Below are 22,887 nucleotides of genomic sequence, written 5' to 3' on the forward strand. Positions count from 1 at the left end.
CTGCCTGTTTCAGCCTAATGATATATACACACACACACACACACACCTGTATGTGTCCTCTGCTCTACCTCTGGCTGTGTTTCAGGACAGTTCTTAGCCCGCTGGCTGACATCGGCGTTGACATATGGTGGGTTTTAATTACAAAGTTCTCCTTAAGGAAATTGATGAGATACTTATCAGGTAAGGCAGTCATAGAGGGGAACAAAGAGGCTCATTGTGCCGTACCAGGAGGACTGTTTTCGGAGGGTGTGCAGGGAAGGGAGGGGGGAGGTTTAGTCAGCTGGAACAGAAGTTAAATCTTCCAAAATATTTTTGTGCTGTGACTGGCTGATGGTGTTTTATTGGAAGTTACATCTCCTTTCAGCTGTCTGTCACATTCTCTCTCTCTCTCTCTCTCTCTTCCCTTTATATCCCTTTCTCACTCTCTCTTTCACGTTGACATCGGGATTTATGGGCACCAATTTAGGACTGAATTGTCATGATTTAAAGCAATTGCAAAATGGAGCCAATATACACCAACATATACACATGTTTGCATGAGTGTGTGTGTAGCTGCTTTGAGCCAGGCACTTGGGAAGAGTGTATTATGTTGCTGGCAGAGGCGAACTGATGCAAGGAGTCCAACTCACACAAACAGGGCGAGAGATGATCCAGGCTCGATCTGTTCCGCCACCTGACTCCCCTTCACACAATCATACACAAATAGTCAAGTACTTGTTTGTTTTTCCATGTGCTTCTATTTGTTGTTTTGATGTTTCTCATATTTCCTCAGCTGTTGTCTTGTTTCTGTTTGTGCCTTTCTCTTTGCGAAGCACTTGGAGCTACATTTTTTTATGAAATATGTTAGTATTTAGAAATTCTCTCTAATCACTAATACAGTTTCACGTTCATCCCCCTGCTCTTATTCTCTTATTTTGCGTTTCTCATTGTCTTTTGCTGTCACAAGCACAAATAATACCTTACCCTGTGCAGTGACAACTGATGCAGCATCAGTCAAAAAGACAGCTTCTGTGATGTTGACCCATATGATCATAGAGCCGTCTTTTGTGTCCAACAGTGAAAATGGCGATGCAGCTGAGGAAAGGTGTTGCTGGTGCTGTGAAGTTGGTTCCTGGTACATACCTGGTACAGTTTCTGTGTGCCACACAGGTCATGGCAGCTATAATTGAGTCAATGTATAGTCAAGTCTCTCAGCTAAGACCCTGTAAGAGTTTATAACCCTGCAATCATGTAATCTCACACATAGGCCCTCTCCAAAGGCAGCCATGTTGAACAGTCTGTCATGTAGGAGGAACCCCATGCAGGCACAGAAGGAACATGCAGTCCCCACCTGTTGTTTCAAATATTTTCAGAACACCTATATTTTTCCAGTTAAACATTTTTTGGGGGTGGGGGGTTGTGCGGACAGATGGTGTGATGCCGTACAGACTGTAAAGCCCCTTGACGCAAACTAATGATATCTCATGATACAAATAAAACTTGACTTGACTCACCATCTGTAACACTTGCCAAGTGTTTAGACAAGGAATTATTAATCTCTAATTAAGGGCCAACAAGCTGGAATAGGTTCAGCTACATGGAGCAATGTGCAGGGTTCAAATGAATCTCACAAACCATATGTTTGAACACTTTCTTACTGTATTTGAACGTGTGCACATATACAAAACAATTTAGATAACTAAAATAATGAAAAATATGGAAAATGAATAAACCAAAATAACAAAAGCTTAACCGTGTTAAGTCTTTTTTCTCTTCACAGACCAATATCAGAAAACTAAGTAATCCCTCCTCCTCCTTGTGAGGAACAAGTAAATCTTGAATAATGGTTTACTTAGGATAATTCCTAATTAATGGCCGACGCCATTAGCTACTATGTTTAGCTCACAGTGCTTTCACTCGCTACCACGACAAATTTTCAATTGGTGCCAATTCTTTTTCTTCCTTTCCCTCGCGACTGTATCCGTAGTCGCTATGTCATATATCCAATTTCAATATTAAAGTGTCTTTGGCCTTTTCTGCTCACACTACCCAGGTAAACTCCCAAAACATGTAGCTCTTTTAATCTCCGTCCATACTCCGTTTTTCTGTTCTGCCACACCCCTGACTTTACAGTTCCTGATTGGTTTTGTTACTTATCAATCTTCTACTTATTTCTTTTCCCATATGACAGTGGAAAATGCACAACCCTTCACAATAAAGTTACCTCGATGTATCAGTTTTCTTTTTTTTTTTGTTTTGTTTTGTTTTTTTTCTCAATAACCACAACATCAGGTGGGTTACACATCTCTATATGCATCGTGGGTTTCTTCTTCTCTTCTTCTGTCTGGCTCTCTGACCACTAACCAGAAGGAGATCTGTCATGTCTGGCTCTGCTGCACCCCATTTACATTTCTGTGAATGGAAACAGAGACCCAACAGGCAGTGTTCAGTGCTGTGTGTGTGGGTGCGAGAGGGAGGGCTTCAGCGAGTGAGTAGGGGTATGTGCTTACCCCCTTTCCTTGTAATTGTGTGTCTCTTTGATCTTCTTCCTCCCTCTGCGCTCCTCTTCTCTCCTTCATCTACCTTCATCCTCACTCTCCTCCTCTTCTTCTCTCTTCCCTTTTTCATCTCCCACACATCTGCTCACACTGTCCCTTTGTCCTCCTCCTCCTTCATCGCTCTTCTTCTTTCTATCTGTCAGGACAAACTCAGACTTGTTTTATTGGCAGTACTACCAAAGCATGTTATACAAGATTTACATGGTAACTATAATAATTCCAATCTTCCAATCTTGGTTGGTTCATCCTTCTTTGCTCACCTCCACCAAAAAACTCAGGATCTCTACTTGTGCCCTCACAGGCTCTTCTTTTTAAAGCCCCCACCCCACCCCCCCACATCCCAGGCAGCTGACACATCTAATGTTGAAACCAAACTCGGCCTCCATCACACCCAGGTATTCTCCCTCTCAACCCTTTGTGTTATTTTTCCAGGAGAGCTAAAATAATAAACCTTTATATCATCTGCAGGGTGCGATGGAAAAAAGAGACCGAGAGACTTGCTGTTGTGCTGGCTAACAGCAGAGCACAGGCAGTGAGTTCTGGATTCATAAAATGTCAGAAGTTTTTCACAGCTCCCATGAACCATTATTTTTGAATGCGGTGTATCTGGTAATTGGCAGAATTTTTTTCCTCATATGACAACTTGCTCCTCATTGCTGCTGCAGCGTACAGCAGTTTATCTGCTGTGTGTGACCACAAAGTCAGTATCAGAAAACATTCACTGATTTTAACTGTGGCCTTTTGATTTTTGTTAAGCCAGAGAGGAGCTCTGCAGATTGATGAAGGGGTCATTGTATCATGTTTGACTTTTATCAGTCTCCAGTGCTGACAAAGAGAAGTTGCAACATGCATACTTGTAATGTTGGGTGGGGGTCTAAAAGCCAGTTCCTTTGTGCATTTTATTTTAAACATTAAAATGTATCACCCTATAAAGTATCAGGCTTTCTGGTGATGACAAGCAGCACTGAAACTATTAGTTGAGTAACTGCTTCATTACGAACAGAAACTTGATCATTAATTCGTCTGTTGAGCAAAAATGCCAGAAAGTATTTGGTTTCATCTTTTACCGTTTTCTGTTTTGCGTCCTTTTAATTTAAATATCTCCGGACTTTAGACAGCTGGTTGGACAAAACATTTGAAATATTCTTCTTGGGAAACAGTTTGTTTGGCGACCAATCGATTCATTAATCAAAGAGTAATCTAAACCGTTGGCCTGTGAGCTTCAGTGGAGCAGCTGGGAGTCAAGTACGAGCGCTTTGCTCAGTGGCACGTTGGCAGTGGATGAATAGCTGAGCAACTGAGCATTTTCACGTGTGAAGCTCTAAACTGTGGCATTGTGCTCCTTAGGAAACTTCATTGACTCTTTAATGAAAGACAAAACAGGACTGTAGACCAGTGGAGTGGAGTGTATCGAGGCGCAGTCACCCTGGTTACTGAAGTGGTTACCATAGATACAGTATGTCAGACTGGTTAGTACTAGTTAGCAGTACTAACAATCTTGGGTTATTTACTGTGAGATGTAGCAGAAAAATGAGCAATAGTTTTTTTGTTTGACTATTTAAAACTAATCTCAATTCGGTTCCGGAGGACTATAGTACATTGTTCAGGCTGCGTTAGTATACATGTCTGGTATAGATGTCAGGACAAATGGGCTCCTAAACAGAGGCTCCTCTCTGTGGCCTGTCTGTGCTGTCAGTGAAGCAGATCCTGGAGGGATAATGGGATGAGAGGCCTTCCTGCTCCAGCCCTGCTCTCATAAGTAAATACACGTAATACAGCAGTTCTGCATTTCTAAGGAGGTAACTAAAACATTGATAATGTTGTCAGTTTTTTTTTTTTTTTTTTGAGACAGAAAAAGGTGTTTTTGAGTATTAACAGAAGAAGAGATTGGTGGTTAGTTGTTCAGTAGCAAGTCAGTACAGGATAGGAAGCAGCTTAGGAACAACCAGAAACAGACCCATACAGTCCCACCGCACTGACAAACAGAATCGTAAAAGGAGCATTAAACACTTTTACATCCAAGACAGAGAGACACCCACCCTGCCTTCACCTTCAGACCCTCCTCAGATCAGGACAGATTTACAAATTGATACTTCAAGTTTAGAAGAACTTTCCCTTCTCTCCCACTCTTGATGTACCTATAACGTTTACACTGCAGATTGTATATGGGCTTTCTTAGATCTGTTTGTGCTGTTTTTGGTTCTGATTGGTCTGGGTGTGGTGTTGCACCTCGTTTATATACTGGAATTATTCTGGTATATCTTTTATGTATGAGTTTTAATGAACTTTTTTAAATCCACAAAATTCCCACAATAAAACAAAGGACATGATCTCAGTGTTTAGGAGACAGACACTGGCCACTTTTCACTTCCTGCCAATCCTGGTAGCATTTAGTCAAAGATGAACATGTTGATAAAAGGTTTCCTTTTTAGTAATCCTTGACAAATAAATTAAGAAAGCTCAGATGAGGTCTTAACTTCCTGCTCACTGTTAACTTCTCTGAAACAAAGTCAGTGTGAAAGACTGTAAACACAAACACTGTGGGCTTTTGTACGATGCAAGCACAACTCTGCTGTCTACTTTGCCGCGCTGCTATGGTGACAGCAATCCACCCTTTAGTCTTGTTTTGGATATGTGTGTGGGTGTGTGTGTGTGTGTGTGTGGGTGGGTGTTCAAAAGACAAGTGTGCTTTTTCCTGGTCACTCTCCATGACACTGATGTCTCTGTTACTGCACACACACACACACACACACACAGAGCAGAGTATCACTTGCTGGGGCAGGTCGTCCCAGCTGGACAGTATCAGAAGTGTGTGTGGATCGGGGAAACACTTGCAACAGTGAGAGGTCAGGACAGGGTCCTGGTCGGGGTCAAAGCTTAACCTTTCAATCAGGCGTCTCCTCCTGCTGTGTCAGTGTGTCTGCAGGTGGCTTCCATCAGCTGTTTTGTATCTTTGTGGACACACTGTACAGGCCCACTGTATCTTTATGTGTCTTTGTACTTGGCCACTTGATTAGCCAACAATAGACATTGCCATCTGTTTATCTTATCTGTAAACAGTTAATTTCCAAGAATGTAACTGTATATTGCAATGTATGTCAATATCACACTGTCAAATTGCATATGCTTGACAGATTTCAGTCATATATACCAACTCTTTTTACACCATTGTTACTTCATAAATGGTAAAATCATATCCTGTAGTAACTGTACTGTGACTCTTAATTTGGAAAAGCTTAATAGTAAAGCCTACATAAACTAAACTTTGATTATTTGATCTTTATCTGATCTTGCTACTGCACCATAGAGTGCAGAGTCCCACCTTTTGATTTCAGTGGACTCATTTTGTTCCAAGGCTTTGTAGTGAATTCACCAGAAACATGTATTTTTCTGCTCCTGCACCTACTTTTTGTTTAGCTTTTTCTGATTACTTCACTGATTCAGCAAACCTCTGAAGATAAAATGGTGCTGATGACCACCTTTGCCCCAGAAGCCTGCGTGAAATCGTTTGGCCTTTGCAGAGAATCCTTAAATTGATATGCTGCACAGCTGATTGCTAAAATATCACCTCTATTCATGCTTTAATGGGAATATTAAGTAAAAAACAGCTTTGACATCCACGTCCTGAGATTACAAGCCACTTTGTAATAGGATTGGTTCCTCCGTGTTGTTTAAGGAAGTGTGATTATGTTGTATGGTAGCCCTACACACATTTCGCAGACATCCTGGCTTTTGTGGACCGAGCTTCTTACACTTGTGTGTTGAATTGAAACTAGGCCAGTTCGTCTTTGGAATGACAATAACCATGGACCAAACCCAGGGCCTATTCTGAGGGATGGAGGAGTGGGTGGGGGTGACGATGAGGGTATGAAAAGAGCAGAGACAATTGGGCACTGCCAAGATGCTCTGGACGTACAGTAGCTTCCGAAGCTCATTAGCGCAGCCGAGCAGAGGGCTGAGCGCTGGGAGGAGGAGGAGGAGGAGGCTGGGTGGGAGGTGAGCCTGGCACAGGCCAGGGCGGGATGTTTAGAGGCAACGTCTATCTTTAACTTGGTTTTAGGGGCTCTTTTGATAAAGCACAGCTCAGTTCATTGAAGAATAGAGGCAACAAGCTGGGGAAACCCTCCCTCCTCTCTCCTCTTTTCTCCTCTCCTCCTTGATCTCTATCAAGCCATCCCTTTTTTCTCTCCATCTCTTACTGGCAGGCTTCTCTGCAACGGTGTGAGGTTGTCAGGCTGGCCTAGATTAAGGGCATTGTCCGAAGGTATTTACATCCGGCCAAACCATATTAAACAGAGATTAGGGGGTTTCACTGCACATTGCAAAAGAGAAAAAAAAACATGAAGGGGGTAAAAAAAAAGAAGAGGGAGCTTTTCCAGGACGAACAGGATTTACAACTGGCATAGATGTGAAATGGAGGAAGAGAAATGCGCTCTTTGTGGAAGGGGGAGGTAATGGTTGGTGGTGGTTCCGGGGCCTCCACAGATCCTGTTTGAAAGTCATGTGATGCTGCCTTGTCTGAGTCGGTGTTGGGTGTGCCAAAGGTTTGGCAGCTGGTCCAGGTTTTCAGCATACTGTAGAAGGCGGACGTAAAGGAATCTGTTGGCGGCACACAGTGAGCAGACGGGCTGTGAGACGACCTGCTGTGGAGGACATCACTGTCTGAACCAGGTGTCTGTCTGTGTGTCTGTAGATATTCAGGAAGCTTTTTTAAAAGATTTATTATGACTTGGGCCCTTTTTCAGCCTTGGCTATCATTTCTGTCAAAAATACTACAATTACTACATACTGCACACATCTTCATCCCATCCTTCACACACACCATCACCAAAAACATGAAAAGTCTTTGCTCTTCCCATTCAAAAGGCAGAGTTGTCTTTTTTAAGTAGTAGAAGCAAAGAAATAATTACCAGCAATAAAAAATAAAAAAAAAAGCTATTTGTAGCTGAATTGTTTGCTACTGGCTTGCGAGCAAGCCGCCCTGCAGATGTTGGAAACATGACCTTGTTGTATTATTAGCTCAGTGTAGCTTGAAAAGATGAATGTCTCCCTGGCCCATCTGGAATCCATCACTTTCAAAAGTGGTTTAATGCAGATGTGGTTTAAAATTATACTGTATGTGTTGCTGCTTTTCTACCAGACTCAGTGAAAGTACCCGTTAAGTCCTCCAGTAGAAGGGGGGTCGTGCAGTCTTTTAACGTTTATGATCTTTCGTGTTGGCCTGTTGAACCTGCGTGGATGCTGCTTTATGCAAAGCAGTTGGGCCCAGCTAGAAGATGTCATTCAGAAACAGTACCATAAATCAACCTGGAGAACCAGTGGGAAGTTTAAAGGATGCTAGTAAACTGGTAAGACTTCTTTCCTAAGGATATTGAGTACTGTTGATGATGAACAGCTGAGATGAAACTCTGTGTGTGTCTCATCTAGACCAATCAGACTGACTGATTGGTTGTTTACTAATGGGTGTGATATTCAGAAAATACCCTCCTCACTCTGAATTTTGCTACACATCAGGAAACATCATGCACACACCCAGACGCTAAATGGTCGTTTAAGGATCAAGCCTAGATTCACTTCTCACGCCCCCTCCTGTGAGCTGATATGACAGCAGCCAAGGCGACAGGTCCTGGGTCTACACTCCTTCCTGTTCCTCCATGGTCCCTCACTCAGTCCCTCAGTGTGTGTGTTACAGAGGGAGAGAGAGGCCGGAATGGAAAGGCTTCCCACATAAAGAGGCCTTTTCATCCCTGGGGCCACAGCCTGCCCGCCAGCCCCTAGAGAAGTTTGTAGTGGATAAATAAACCTCTTCAGACGCACAGAAAAGATGGCGTCTGTGAGCAGTGGGTTAACAGGCAGCACAGTGCCATATCTCAAAGAGAGACTTTATGTTATTCTGAAGGGTTATTTGTTATGATATTGAGCCAAGAGGGTAAGAAGGGCCAGGAGGGCAGGGGCCTCTTGATTTATGGAGTGACTGTCCAGCCCAACACACACACTCACTGTTCCTCGTTTACAATCACAGATACATACATACACACACATACAGTATGTACACATCAAACCCACATTCACCCACACCCACAGAAGGTACATATCACACATTGCTTCCAGCTGGCCGTAGGTTCTGGCTGAGAGTGCTCCCACCTCTTTTAAACACACACATGCAGACTCACACACACACACACACACACATCATGCAGCCAATAGCTCACACATGCTACCCCAGATGAGGAAACATCTAGATGTTGATCTCAAGCTGGAGGCCACCATTCATCTGTTTTTCCAGGATCACGTCGGGTCTGATTAATTTATGAGCACTTTGATATCAAACAGCTTCTTCATCAAGTGATTCACAGAACAAAGAGCATAAATAGATTTCCAAAGACAAATGATGCAAGTCTTTGTATTTAGTGCTTTTAAACCCACAGCACAACGTATGTACAGGAATTACTCTTGGTGACATCAGTGCAGTCAAAGTGGCACACAGTCATTGTGAAATACATTCATGTTTATTATCTGACATGTGGTCCACTGTTAATAAAATGCTGACCACAATAACTTGAAAACCTATAGTGTGTTGTATTGTCCATTATAAAGGATCAGAGCTCCACTGAGTAGATTTCAGTGTGTAATGAGCATTGGTAAGAAATGGTACACCTAAAGTATTGCATCATGAGAGGAACTGAAAACTGTCGTCACTTCAGTTTATTTGTATAGCACCAAATCACAACAAAAACCATCTCAGGGAACTTTACAGAGTAAGGTCTAGGCCTTATTACTTAATTATTATTATTGAGAAAAACCCAACTGATCCCCCTTGAGCAGCACTTGGCGACAGCGGGGAGGGAAAAACTCCCTTTAACGAAAGAACCCTCGGACAGACCCCAAGTCAAAATGCAAGTTAAGATACAGAGTTTCTTTCAGGGCTTCTGGAAAACTTCCTGAGGTTGAAAATTGACCAGTTTCTCCTTTCGGTTCATTAAGCCTTACTGTCAGACGCAGGGAACCATATGAGACAGTTCAATTTTAGCCGGCACTCTGAAATCAACCTGCAGCTTTGATTTAATTTTTATTTTTTTCTACTCTCATGCAGGGGAGGGTCATGTGAGTACCGTTCTGTTTCACATTCCTTCGGTTGCACACGTTTGTGGAGCTACCATGGTCCTCCACAGCTGGACATGCAGCAGCTAGGTTTTTTTTTTTTTTTTTGAGGAATTTTAAATGCTCATTCGCTAACTAGGAATTCCCCTCTTTACATACTTCTCTGTTACACACTTACATGAACCCATTTCAAACAACTGCCTCTTGTCAGTGACCTCACAGTACAGGCTTGAGAGGGACAACAAGCAGCCACAGTCTCTGCTGGAGCAGCCGGTAGATCTGTCCTGAAAGGTTGTGCAGTGGCACAAAGTGGAGCCCTTCGGCCCAAATCCACTTTCATTCACAGCAGCTTCTTTCCACTTTCAAATCTACATTTCAAAGTGCAGGATCTGAAGTGGATATTTTGCCATTGACGGCGATCAAAAAAGGGGGCTTTGCTCTTTTGTGTGACACCTGAGGAACTGAGGTTTTGTGTGTCTGAGGGATATATCATTGTTTTGTTCTATTGGCAAAGTGCATTAGTTTAGCCTCTGCTGGTGTAAACATCCAAGTTCCTTCTATTATTTTCCCTGGGATCAAAGCAGTTGTATTCATTTATAGGATCACACAAATGCATTGACTAAATTTGCTATTAACAAACCCTAATTAAAATAGCTGTAATATCCAATCCATATTTACCTCCAAAGAGGCCACAATTTTCTGTAAGTACAGCAGAAATGTGGAGAATAATATTAACTGATTTGTGCAAAGAAGGCTACTTTTGTGCCAAACATTGCACTTGGCAAATCTTACAGCCATGTGTTAACCTTTTCATCCAGTAGACTTGTTGAGGTTTAAAGGATCAGTTCACCCAAATTACACTTTGAAACCTCTGCACATAAATCTGTCTGCATGGTTAGTTACCATTAGATGTAAGTGAGAAAATATGTCTTTGTAATTTGGGTGAACTAATCCTTTACACAGAAAATATATGTTTAATACAAACGGTTCCAGTAGAGCCATTGTTCATCCAGAGCTGCCGGAGGACGTTGTGTTTGAGTGCCTGGGGTTCATAAAGACAACGTGAGCTATGAGTCTCTGGAGATCATTATATCCACCCCATAAAAGCCCAGTTCCCTGTGTTTAAGACATGAAGATATTCTAAGATTTATGTTCTTCTTTGCTTCCACAGAGGTCATAAGTAACACACTAAGGTAGTGAGCCATTCATGCTGGCCTTGAATTTATGCTCTCCACCATCACATTGGTGTTTTTCTGCTCCTGAATGGGCCTTTACAAGAAGCATTGGAAATATTATTGTCAGCACCAGAGGCCATGTGGAGAGCTGCACAACCACAACAGCACATTATTGACCTAATGCAACATCTCTAGTATTTTTAATGAGTATAATAAGACAGAGGAAGCATTTGATTTAGTCCAGAAACTCTTAAGCATATCTGGAGTAGTCAGCACTGTTAAAAAAAGTACACTGTTCAAAGTAAAATGAACCATCCGCAGACTTTCTGCTATACCTGGGGTTTCATCCACTACTACTGGGCCCACCTGGTCGATATACTCATTTTACTTGATTTATGTAGTGCCTCTGTCACTGTCGTTTTGGAAGACTGACGATGAGCCAAAAGGCAGACATTTCTCAAAGGGACTTCAGTGTTACCTGCTGAGTCTTCCGCATAAACATGTCTTTCCTGGACTCATGTCCGCACCAGCAGCCCGCCTCACACTGAAAAAACCACCTCTAATTTAGGGAACGTCTTGTGAGAATTGTGTTGTCTGCTCCTGATTTCGTTGTGGTCTTTCAACTACAGTTGTCTGATCTCAGTTCAGGGCTGTCTGTTCAAGGACTGGGATCATGTCCACTGCTTGCAAACGCTCCTCTGTAACACCACTGCCCTTTCAGCGGGTCAACACTGCCTGTATTTCCCATCATAAATAACACTCTTTACGCACCTCTTTCAATCTTTCCCATGGTTGGATGGGTGCATACTTGTGTGCTCAAACAAGTGTGTGTTGTGTATTTTGTTGCCCAAGCAACTCACAACTTGAAAGACTCACAGCAGCTGCACTCTTGCATATGTGAAAGTAGACGTGCATTTATAGTGTTCTTGTGTTTATGTTCATCATGTCATTGGTTTGACTGGTTGCCGGAGCAAGCAGGGTGTGCATGAGGTTGTCTTTTTTCATCTCACCCTGATGGTGATGATGTGTCACGATAACATCTGATAGAAGAGTGAGAGGAGACACAAGGAGACCCACTCTTTATCCCGACATGTCCCTCCATCTCTCTTCCATCCTCAGTGGAGGCCGGCATCCATAGTGAAGCCTGTAAACATGTTGATTTTTCCCTGACTCTAACCAAGCTGGCAGCCAGCTCCTGGAGTAAATGAGCTGGTATTTGACAGGGGAGTTTGAAGTGAAGGGGGAGGGGTTCATTTCCACACAGCCCTTATCTGTCATCTTCTTCATGCTGAAATAAAAAGTTGTATTTGGCTTCCAGAGGCAGATTAGCTGATAGGCTGGTGGCTTACTCTGCATCACCGCCTCTTAGTTTAAGAACGAGGACAGGCCTTTTATTGCGCTGACAACTCTCTCTGTAACTGAGCGTGCTTGTTAATTATATAGTGGGAAAAGGGTGTTTATGTAAAATCATAAACTCTTATTATTCCTGTCAGGAGAAATGTTCTGATGTTAGCGAACTGCTACTAACAGTTCATTTCATGGTCACTTAGTCTGTTTAATTATTTTTTCAATTAACTGATTAATCAATGTATTTGAATTTCTTGCATTAATCAGTCAATTTACAATGAAGTAAAACAGAAAAGTGAGGCAAATCCTTACATACAAGACCAGTGAATATTTACCACTTTCACTTGACAGGTGACTATTCAAATCTAGCAAGTACCCAAATAAAATCATGTGTGAAGTGTCTTGAAATATGTTTAAACAGAACACCTTTCTGATGACCTAATATGCTTCTCCTTGTGTGCAGACTCTGTGTCCAGTGAGACAGCCTTCCTGGAGAACTATGCTCTGGGTGTGGGGGACACCCTGGAAATGTCATGTGAGGTGGAAGACTCCTCAGCGGCAGTCGTCTGGTTCAAAGATGGCGCCAGACTGGTGCCTAGCAATCGAACACAGCTGGTCCAGAGGATGTTGCGCATCATCAACGTGTCATACGAGGACACGGCCGTCTACTCATGCCGGCTTGCACACAGCAACACCCTGCTCAGCAACTACACCATCAGGGTGACTGGTGAGAATGTGGGGGGGTATTCATATATTTATATAAACGTTAGCTAAAAAAACAGATATGACCATGAAATATGAAAAAGCCAGCTCGACCGGCCACTGCTTAGCCTGAGCAAATACAATGCAGATGCTGTGTCAAGCCACATACCTGCTCTTTGCCTGGGTGAGGACTGGGATGCTTTGTGTTAAGGACAGGTTAGGTTTGGAAAATGGTGTTGCTTACAGTGAGGCTCTGAAGATTTATGACGGCCTGGCCTGACTTCCCCTCTCTGGGGCCAAATAACGGGTAAACATCATTTAACTCGGATATTGAGCTTCCATATGAATGCTCTCCCATTCTTTGGCACATTTAATTGTGTATTATTGACTGCCAAGCTGCACACGTACACACACATAGCATCACACGGCACAGACTTTCATCGGCTAACCCCCTTCCAAGTTTCACAGATTCTTCCTCCTGATGCGCAATCAGAGGTGAAATTCATTATCGTATGACAGGATGAATAACATATTAAATACAGTAAGTGTGTGATGCAAATAGAACTGCAAAGCTGAGCCTGTTATTGACAACTAATTAGAAAGCAATTAGTTCCAAACATTTCAACATTGAAAACAGATGGGGTGGCAAGAAATGAGAGAGTTCAGTCCCTCTCAACTCACCCCCCTGTCTCCTCACACACACGTACACACACAGATGCATGTGTTTGGCTGCAAGCCGGAGGGAAAATGTCCAGGACTGAACAGAGGTGGACAGCTTCTCCTCATAGACTCGCGTATGTATCAGCTCCCGACTGCAGGAGAACGTGTACAAACACACTCCTCACATCACTGAATCTAATGTAAAAAATCATCTTTCCAAATAATGATCTGCTTTAAAAATCAAACCTTTTCTTTTTAAACAAGTATAAAACTTGAGATGTGACAACTGCATTTGCTCGCCGCATGTTTCAGGGGTAAATACCGCAGAGCAAGCACATTCATTCATTCATTGTCAGACTCGGCACATGTTTAAATTACTTGTGAAGTCAGAGATTTTATCATATGCGGTGTCAGTATCCTGTTCTCCTCCCTTTTCTCTAAACACAAAGCCTACACTTCATCTAAAATACACATGGACTATTGTGCTTTTCCTCAAATATTTGAGTAAGGTGTCAGATATTTAGGAGCGGTATCAGATGTAACACCTGGACCGTGTCCAGACAGGAGAGGGCGGCCAGCTCATATTTTACACATGGTACACATGCTGGAAACAAGGGGCTGTGAAGAGTGAGTGAATGAAAGGAGTTACCTACAAACTGAAGCATATGAAAATAAAGAATGTTTCTATTCCGTAACTTTGGCAGTCCTTGGATGTGTTTTGAAGAATTGGCTGTGTACAAAAAAAAACATTTGCTGTGTACCTGGGCGTAGATCGGTTTTATCTAAAGCAAAGTATGTGCAAAGATAATCGTTGAGATTTATAGGGACCAACTGTGAGAACACACCTTTTGGCATGAACTCCTTTCCATTAATCAGCTGGCAACTGGACGTGTTGGCTTCATGTCTGAATCAGCACCCTGGTCACTTTACGTATTTACAGCAAATCTGAAATACATGCAGGTGCATTAACAGATAGGCACCATTAATGTATCATTAGAACAGGACAGCAGATTACAAAATGGCGCCCATTCTTCCCACTAAAACTTGCCTGCCTGGCACATATGCCACAAATATCTTTCTTCTGTGTTTTCCCCACTGCCCCCGTTTGCACACTCCCTCTTGGCCCATAGACTTTTCAAAGGGATGACATCACAGAAATAAAAATCACGTTTGTAGGCTCTTGTAATATGTAATGCAAAGAGTGATAAATGACCTAGTTTGCGGTGTGAGGTGTCCTGTTTTGCAGACATCTATTTTATCAGTGTAGTCTATGGAACTTGCACTTGATGTGCTGTCCAGTTTTGTACATACCTTAGCTCACTCCATCATGGCCGTAGGTGTGTCTGAATGAAGCCCCGAGGAACAGTAACATAGAAGTGAGCTACTGTATATCTGAATGGCATAAAGAATGATGAAGGCAGCAGTGTTACAAATCCCATATCTGAAAAGGGCTTTAGTCTTGTCTGAAGTGCCCTTTACTTACAAATGAAAGTACTCATTCACAGTATTCTGCTGTGATATTTTATTTTGACAGCCACAATAGTTTTTTAGGAAGTTGGTGTCATGTTTACAGTGATGAAGCTCATCCACTCTAATGTGAGTCTAGCTTCTTTCTGCTGTGGAGTGAGATGCCAAACAACAGAAACAAAAAACCTGCTAGTCAGGAGTTTCAGGAGCAGTTTTTGCTAACTGGGGTTGTCAAGGTAACAGCTGGCTTTCATTAACCAGACCTGTGGCGCTGAACCCGAAAACTTCAAGGTCAGATGGAAAATAATTATGTGGCCAACATGAAAATGTGTGATACAGCGAATCTAAGCAGACGAATCTATGGCTGGAGCTTAATTAGCCAGCAGGAGTTAGTGTCAGTGTGTGTTGCAGAGAGAGAGTTGTTTCTTCATGTGTGTCTGTGTGTATTTGCACAAGCGTGCGCACTCACTAATGACCCTCTCATTTGTACCATCTGTGGAATTGTTTGGTTGAAAGAGCCACCACACTAGAGAGAACTGTAGACTCATTCATGAGTTTCCCAGTGAGCAGAGCCCGTTTTAATATGCATTCATGCATATGTGTGCAAGTGTGCTCTTGTCTAATCATACCCGTTTGTGAACACATGCCATTTACTCGTCTCTGGGCATTTAACATCCAAGAAAATTCCTGCAAATTTGTTTTTGTTTTCCTGTCTTTATTTTTCCATTTGTCTCACACAAAATAAATTAAGTGCTACAAACCTTTTGTGATGACATGCACATAATTAGTTTGTAGTGTAAAGAAGAAACATTTTATTAAAATAGATGAGTTGTCAGATGAATACATATTCATTAAGATATGTTCAGTTAATCAAAAAATTAATTCAACCCTATTTGTATTTCATTTTAAGATTCTCTGTCGTCTGGTGATGATGAAGACTATGATGAAGATCCAGAAGATGCAGGTAAGAGACATAATGAATTCTTAATTATTCTTTTTTAACCACATACTGTGGCTCCCTAAACTCCAGCTTTAACTTGGAATAAAAGTGTGCTTGACTACTTTGTTATTCATAAATATGTCAGTCAAATACAAAAAAGACAATCGTTCACCATTTCTGAAAAGAGAACAAAGTAACCTCCAGTTGTGCAGCAGCAGTATTCTCATCATTGAAAACACACAGAGGGACACAGACGGATAGTGATGAGCATTTTCTTCCAAGCAAAACATGATTCCAAAACCAAGTCTTTATATCTTCCAGTTCCTTTTGGGATGCTGCTGTTTCCAGCCCTAAATTATTACCAAGACTCATTACATGACTAATAAGTGACAAATGCAAAGTGAAATGGTCTCTTCCCTATATTTATGTCATCAATCTGAGTTTTAGAGTTTGGGCTCATTTCACTCTTCACTGTGATAAAAAAAAATTTTGCTTGTGGGAGGAATTCCTAAGATAGTCAATTTAATGGACATTTGTGCGACTGTCATTGGATTTGTGCAGCTGATTAGACTCAGATTAGGCTTTTATGTCCGCTCGCTGTCGTCCTTAAAGCTTCTCCCCAGGACGCTAAACTAAACACCACTGCTGCACAGATGAAAAGCCAGCGGTTCTCCCACAGGTAACACCCCTCCCAGCACTCTGCTGTGATGTAAGCTGCTTTGGCATTCAGAGATGTGCGGAGTTCAAGTGCAGGTGAACAAAGAACGATGAGGGATGGCTTCCGCTGGCTGCGGACACTTTACATGCTCTGTTCTGTCAGCAAGCATGACTCTGGAGAGACGGAAAGCGTCTCCGCCCCTCGGCCGGCTCTCGTCCAGCCAGACACCACACTGTGTTGTCTTTGTTGTAGCGCACAGAGAGACACAGCGGAACTTGAGGTGCAGACAGCCAGAGGAAGACATGAAGAATGTAAGAAATCAGATGGAAATGCAGTGAGAATGGGAGTTATGATTGGATAGAAGTGAGGTGAGGAAGACAAGAGAAAGCCCGACTGACAAGCTGAGAAACCTACAGGAGGCATGAGAGATATATAGTAGCACTGTAGATTCAAGTTGATATGTTTGCAAAATATTTCCACTGAATTGTTGTGACTGTTTGCATACTTTGATGGTTCACAGTAGTTCAGAGAAGGATTTGATCAGATGAGTCTACATCTTGCTGAACTGAAAAACAGGCAGTAATGTAAAACAGTCTATCATAACTCAAACTGAATTTCAGTTCACTTTAACTGCTCCACATCAGTTAGTGCCAGAAGTGAAATCTGGACCTGTTTCAGTGACGGAGCAACAGGCAGACGCCCAACAAAAATCAAAGCCCCTTTGGAAACAGCTCTACAAAGCTCTATCCAAATAAAGTGACATCACCCTCGACTCAAAACAAAATACTGAGACAGATACTGTGACTGATGCCGGCTGCTGTGAGCGTGCTTCTGTGGTCATCGTTAGTCTTTCACCCCATCTAACATCATCCATTACAATCATTGCACTGCATGAGAAATATAACTGAAAAGAGAGACTAACCGGCAAAAAAGTTATTTACATAATTAAAATGATGTGTAACAAATGGCTTCCACTGCGGTAAAAAAACAAATCCCACAGAAAGAGAAATGCAACAGCCCAAAAGTTGGCAGCAAAACATATGAAAAAATACTTCAACGCATGCAGTCATACGTACAAGTCCCTGTTACAAGACAAGTCGACCTCACAATGTTTTGAATTTCTCTTATGTTCTCGTTTTACCACTCTGAAATCTCAAAAACAATAGTTAGGTTCTGTTGTTGCACCCAGCAGCTCAAGCGCTTAATCACTTCATTAAACATTTGGTGATGTCACTATCAACATTTAATCCCTTCGATCTGCTCACTTCAGATGTCAGGCTTAAAACGTAATCTTGACTCATATTCATATTTGCCTTTTTCTTTACGGCATTCCGCTGCTCTTATCCAGAGAGATTATAGGAGAGAGCAGCAGAACAAGCTGCAGAAATCTGTCTCTTTTTACTGTAAGTCACTGTGGATAAGTGATGGAAAGTCTTTGTGTTTCACTGCTCAGCCTCGCTTCTCGGTGAAAACTTGGAGTGTTTTCTAAACAGGCCGAAGTGGTAGCAGCTTACTGCAGACATCCTGAATGCCAGTAAATAGCCCAGACTGCCAGAGTTAATCTCTGGAGGTAAGTCTACCTCATGACATACGAGGCTCCGATTTCATGGCCAAAAGCAGAGGGATTAAGTCAGAAATGCTAAACCTCTATTGCTGCTTAATGTCCGCTAAGCCACCGGTAATTAGCCGGCTGTAGCGGGAAGGAGACGTGTGACGAGCCACACAGCCAGATGGAGAGTCCCTGTCGGTGAGCGGAAGAACATCCACGTCTGCATGCAGAGAGGATGATAATAGAGATGTGGAGATGGTGAAAGAGTCAAGCCATTAATGAGGGAGAGGGAGTCGAAAACATTTGTGACTGACAGCCAAACAGGGTGAGAGAAGAGGAGAGATGGCACAAAAAAGAGAAGCCTGGAGGAGCTAATTCAGTCAGAGCTGTCGCTGTAGCTGCCAGTAGAAATGATGAGGCTGGCCACAGCCGATTGTTCTCAGAGGACAGACAGACAGGATGCTGCAGTCACGAGTTCATTCACAGCCATCCTCCAGAACTCACCCAGCTGTCTCCAAAGGCCTTCTAGGAAAAGGCAGAGAAGATACTGTAGATGCCTGCTCAGCAGCCACAGTGATTCCTGTGGAGACCACACAAACAATACTACTGAACAATTTATGAGACTGACATCAAATTTGTTTTAAATTTTTAGTGGAGGGAAAAAGACATCAGCTGCATGTGTTGCCTCTCTTGTGTGTATTTACACTTAAATCTCGAGTATCTAACAGGTAAAGATTTAGCTGTAATACTGTTAATTACTGATCCTACCATAAGGTCAGCATTTGCCCTTTCTACTATGAGAGGCAGCACAAAGAAAACCACATGGGTTTCAGAAACTGCACAAAAGTCAGTTTAAGTCTTGTCATGTCATGACAAGTGAAAATAATCACTGATAATGGCGTCATCATACAAGTGAAATCTCCCATGGAATCTGCTCTAGGAAACAAAGGAAGCCACAGAGAGGCCATATTAGGATAAATCAGAACGCACACCAAGCATGCAAAAAACTGTAAATAATAATAATAATAGACTAAATAGATCCTTAGATGGGCACTGTCACCATTCTGGATGGTTACCAACAAATAATACATATCTCAGACTTTAGACTTTAGAAGTGTTAAACTCAAATATGAATGAATGAATATTCATAAATCAAGGCAGCAGCAGCATCTTAAAATATTTTGACATAAATGCAGGGGAAATGTGAAATGCTTTTGAAATGTTATAATTAATGGCTGAATAGAGGAGTAAATGAACAAAAGCATCTTTTATGAGCGATGCAGTGAAACCAGAACCGATCAACTGTGTTGGTATTATCATGTGAGCTTGACAGAAGGGCAAAGAAAAAGTCAGAGATCGAACCATCATTCACCCTCACAACACAAATATGAGTTATTGAGGTGTGGGAGGCGGTGTACACACTCAGAGCCTGTGTAAAGTGAAAGGGCAGTGTGTGTCAGGAGAAGGAATGTTAACAGAGCCTAATCTGTGCTGCGCTGTGCTCCTGAGCTATGCACCCTCCCTGTTTACCCTGGCAGGAGAGCAGAGAGCCGGACGCCTGTCCACGCCATGCTGCTCCACGGCCGCCGTTCCTCTGACTCTGTTTGCCTTGAGTCCCTGCAGGACCTCAAAGAGATCAGTGTAATCGCTAATGAAATCTGCTCTGTGCTCGCAGGCGTCAGCGAGGGCAAATTATACAATTACACAATTAGACCCCCCCCCAGATCGGTGTCTGAGTGCTGAAGGACCTTGTGCCACCACAGCGATTGGCGTGGCAGCGTGTCCCGCTCCAGCTAATTGCTGCTGCTGCTCTGACGTTGTGCTGATAGAGAACCACAGTCACCGTCTTCTGACCTGCAGCACAGAGCCAGAAGTCAGAGGAAAAGTGAGCAGGGGGCGTGTGTGGGCATGTTTTGGTGTGTAAAACACTTGTAATGGCAATGCTTGGTTCAAGAAAATGTACTTTATTTAACAAAACAGAGTGCACCCCCCGCAGAGGCTGCACAGTCCTCGAAACCTGTTATTTACTGAAAGTAATTAGAAAATTTTAATCAAATGCAAATTCATTTTTCTTGTTTGCACATTCTTTTCTTTTCTTGTTCTCAGTCTTATGTTGTTTACTTGTTTACTCGTTGCCTTACAGAAGAGCATTGTACATACACACCAAGAGCCGCTGTACCAGAATCAAATTCCTTGTGTGTTCAACACACCTGGCCAGTAAAGATGATTCTGTTTCTGAATCTGCATCGAAATACACAGTGACAGTCATGCAACGCGTGTGCCAGACTTCTGTCTTTCGCATGAACGCAGTAGAAAAATGCCTTAGCTTTCAAGAAAAGAAATTATTGAAAAAAGTTCTGGATCCACACAGAAACTAATCTCTGATTCATTACCCACAGCTCAACCAGTTTCAGTAGATATAATTTTGAGATTCTCTGCCTCCTGCAAAACAAACTAAAGGATTTCAGACGTTGTCTCCTTGTCAGTGGTAATAGAAACGTCTGAATGCAGATACTACAAACAGCTAAGTAGCAGCAGGTGTTGTGGTTATATAAATCCTGACATATACATCCTACTGTTGTATGTGTTGTCAAATCATTCCTGTCAGAAGTACTCAGAAGATATCAGGGAGTTTGCTTAGTGCTTCAGAATATGCTACTGATTACACTGTTGCTGGGTTAAGTGGCAGCTATAATAATATACCTTTTCACTCTAAACATACACAGTATATATGTGTGTGTGTGTGTGTGTGTTTCGTAGCAGCTTCTGTGCTTGTGAATGACACACAGCTCCTCCTGTTGATGGTGCTCAGTGATCAAACATAAAGCAAACAAAGAGAAGGACAAACATACAGTGGTGTATTTCTAGGGTCCCTGAGAAACCTCCCTCCTCCTTTACCCTCTGCAGTGGACAGGTGGACATAACACCGTAGACCCCCTGCAGTTTGCCTAGCAGGCAAACAGGTGAGTGGATGATGCAGTGAACATGGCACTGCATTACATCCTGTACCACCTCAACTCCCCAGGGACCTATGCAGGGACCTCTATGTAGACTTTAGCTTGCCATCATCCTGGACATGCTTCATCCTAAACTGACCCAGCTCACTGTGCCTGCCCCCACCTGTCAGTGGATTACCAGCTTTCTGACAGACAGGAAGCAGCAGGTGAGGCTGTGGAAAACCACATCCAGCACCCGGACAATAAGCACAGGCGCCCCCCCAGCGTTGTGTGCTCTCCCCACCATTGTTCTCCCTCTACACCAATGACTGCACCTCAGGGGACCCCTCTTTTCTCAGATGACACAGTGGTCATCGGTCTCATCCTACAGGCAGGAGGTTGAACAGCTGGTCCTGTGGTGTGGTCGCAACAACCTGGAGCTGATCACGCTCAAAACAGTGGAGATGACAGTGGACTTCAAGAAGAGCCCCCTCACCATACTTGGCAGCACTGTATCAGCAGTAAAGTCCTACAAGTTCCTGGGCTCCACTATCTCCCAGGATCTGAAGTGGACGTCCAACATTAGGACCATCACCAAGAAGGCACAGCAGAGGATGTACTTCCTGCGCCAGCTCAGGAAGTTCAACGTGCCCCAGGAGCTGCTGATACAGTTCTACAGAGGAATCATTGAGTCTGTTCTCTGCACCTCCATCACTGTCTGGTTTGGCTCAGCAACCAAACAGGACAAGTACAGACTTCAGAGGACAGTCAGGACTGTAGAAAAGGTCATTGGTGTGAGCCTGTCCTCCATGGAGGACCTGTACACCTCACGGGTCAAAGGGAGGGCGGAGAGGATCACTGCAGACCCCTCACACCTGGGACTGTTCTTAACCCATGACTGTAGAACAGGACAGCAACCCTCAGTGCTGTACCTAACTATCTGAAAAACTGCTTCTAAATAGTTTGTACAGATATCTATATTTATAAGTCCTTTATCTTTATTTTCCTAATGCACATCCTTTTCTCTTGTTTGCACGTTGTTTTTCTTTCCTTTTTTTTGTTCTCTCAGCCTTATATTGTTCACCTGTCTATTCACTGCTTTGTGGAAGAACACTGTACACACACCGAGAGCCGCTGTACCAGAGTCAAATTCTTTGTGTGTGCAACACACCTGGCCAGTAAAGCTGATTCTGGTAACTGCAGAGCTGAGAGAGGATGTTATGCAACCTAGTTTCCACTACAGCGACTGGAGAAGCATCTGCTCACCTCATCCCTGTGGAGGTTTAAGGGTATCTGCTTTTGTTCCCCCCTCCTCTTGGAAAATCCCACTCCGCTCTGCTGAGGAAATACCATCCAGCCAATTAGACACAGGGTAGGATTCCTCTGTGTGTTGCTGTGTGTACGGCGCAGGACTCCACAGTAAATATATAAAACATGTTAAAATCAAAATGCCAGCTGTTGTTGATAAACTGGAAAAGGCTGCAATTGGATTTTTTCCTTAAGGTGGGAAATGCCTGTACCAGCTTCCTAAAGTGCACTGTTAAGAATCCGCAGAGCCAACATATCACAGTGTCACGTTTTTTAGGCATCAGATAGAAAAGTGACCAAAATACAGTGGATCTAAAATGACTTGTCTGCTCAGTACTTTTTCCATTCAAGAAACAGTTATCTAATTTCATGTTGAGTAAACATACAGCATGTTGTGTCAGGAAATCCAAAAAGAAGACATCACCGCTCTGCCCAGTGTGATTACTGTTTTTGCACAAGATCATCTGTCAAACAAACCAATCTCGGTGTGTTTTGGGGACAACACCA

At 42.8% G+C, this 22,887-nt stretch overlaps 1 protein-coding gene across 5 annotated transcripts in view; it reads left to right on the forward strand.

Annotated features, from left to right (window-relative positions):
• fgfr3 (fibroblast growth factor receptor 3) overlaps positions 1-22,887 on the forward strand; it is a 64,095-nt gene that overhangs the window by 11,767 nt on the left and 29,441 nt on the right. For all 5 annotated transcript variants that reach the window (XM_020604112.1, XM_020604114.1, XM_020604111.1 and 2 more), the window contains exons 3-4: positions 12,624-12,887; positions 15,900-15,953. In XM_020604112.1, the coding sequence (XP_020459768.1) occupies positions 12,624-12,887; positions 15,900-15,953 (318 nt within the window). The remainder of the gene's footprint in view (positions 1-12,623; positions 12,888-15,899; positions 15,954-22,887) is intronic.

This window comes from Monopterus albus, unplaced genomic scaffold (assembly GCF_001952655.1).
Source record: "Monopterus albus unplaced genomic scaffold, M_albus_1.0 scaffold64.1, whole genome shotgun sequence".
NCBI lineage: Eukaryota > Metazoa > Chordata > Actinopteri > Synbranchiformes > Synbranchidae > Monopterus > Monopterus albus.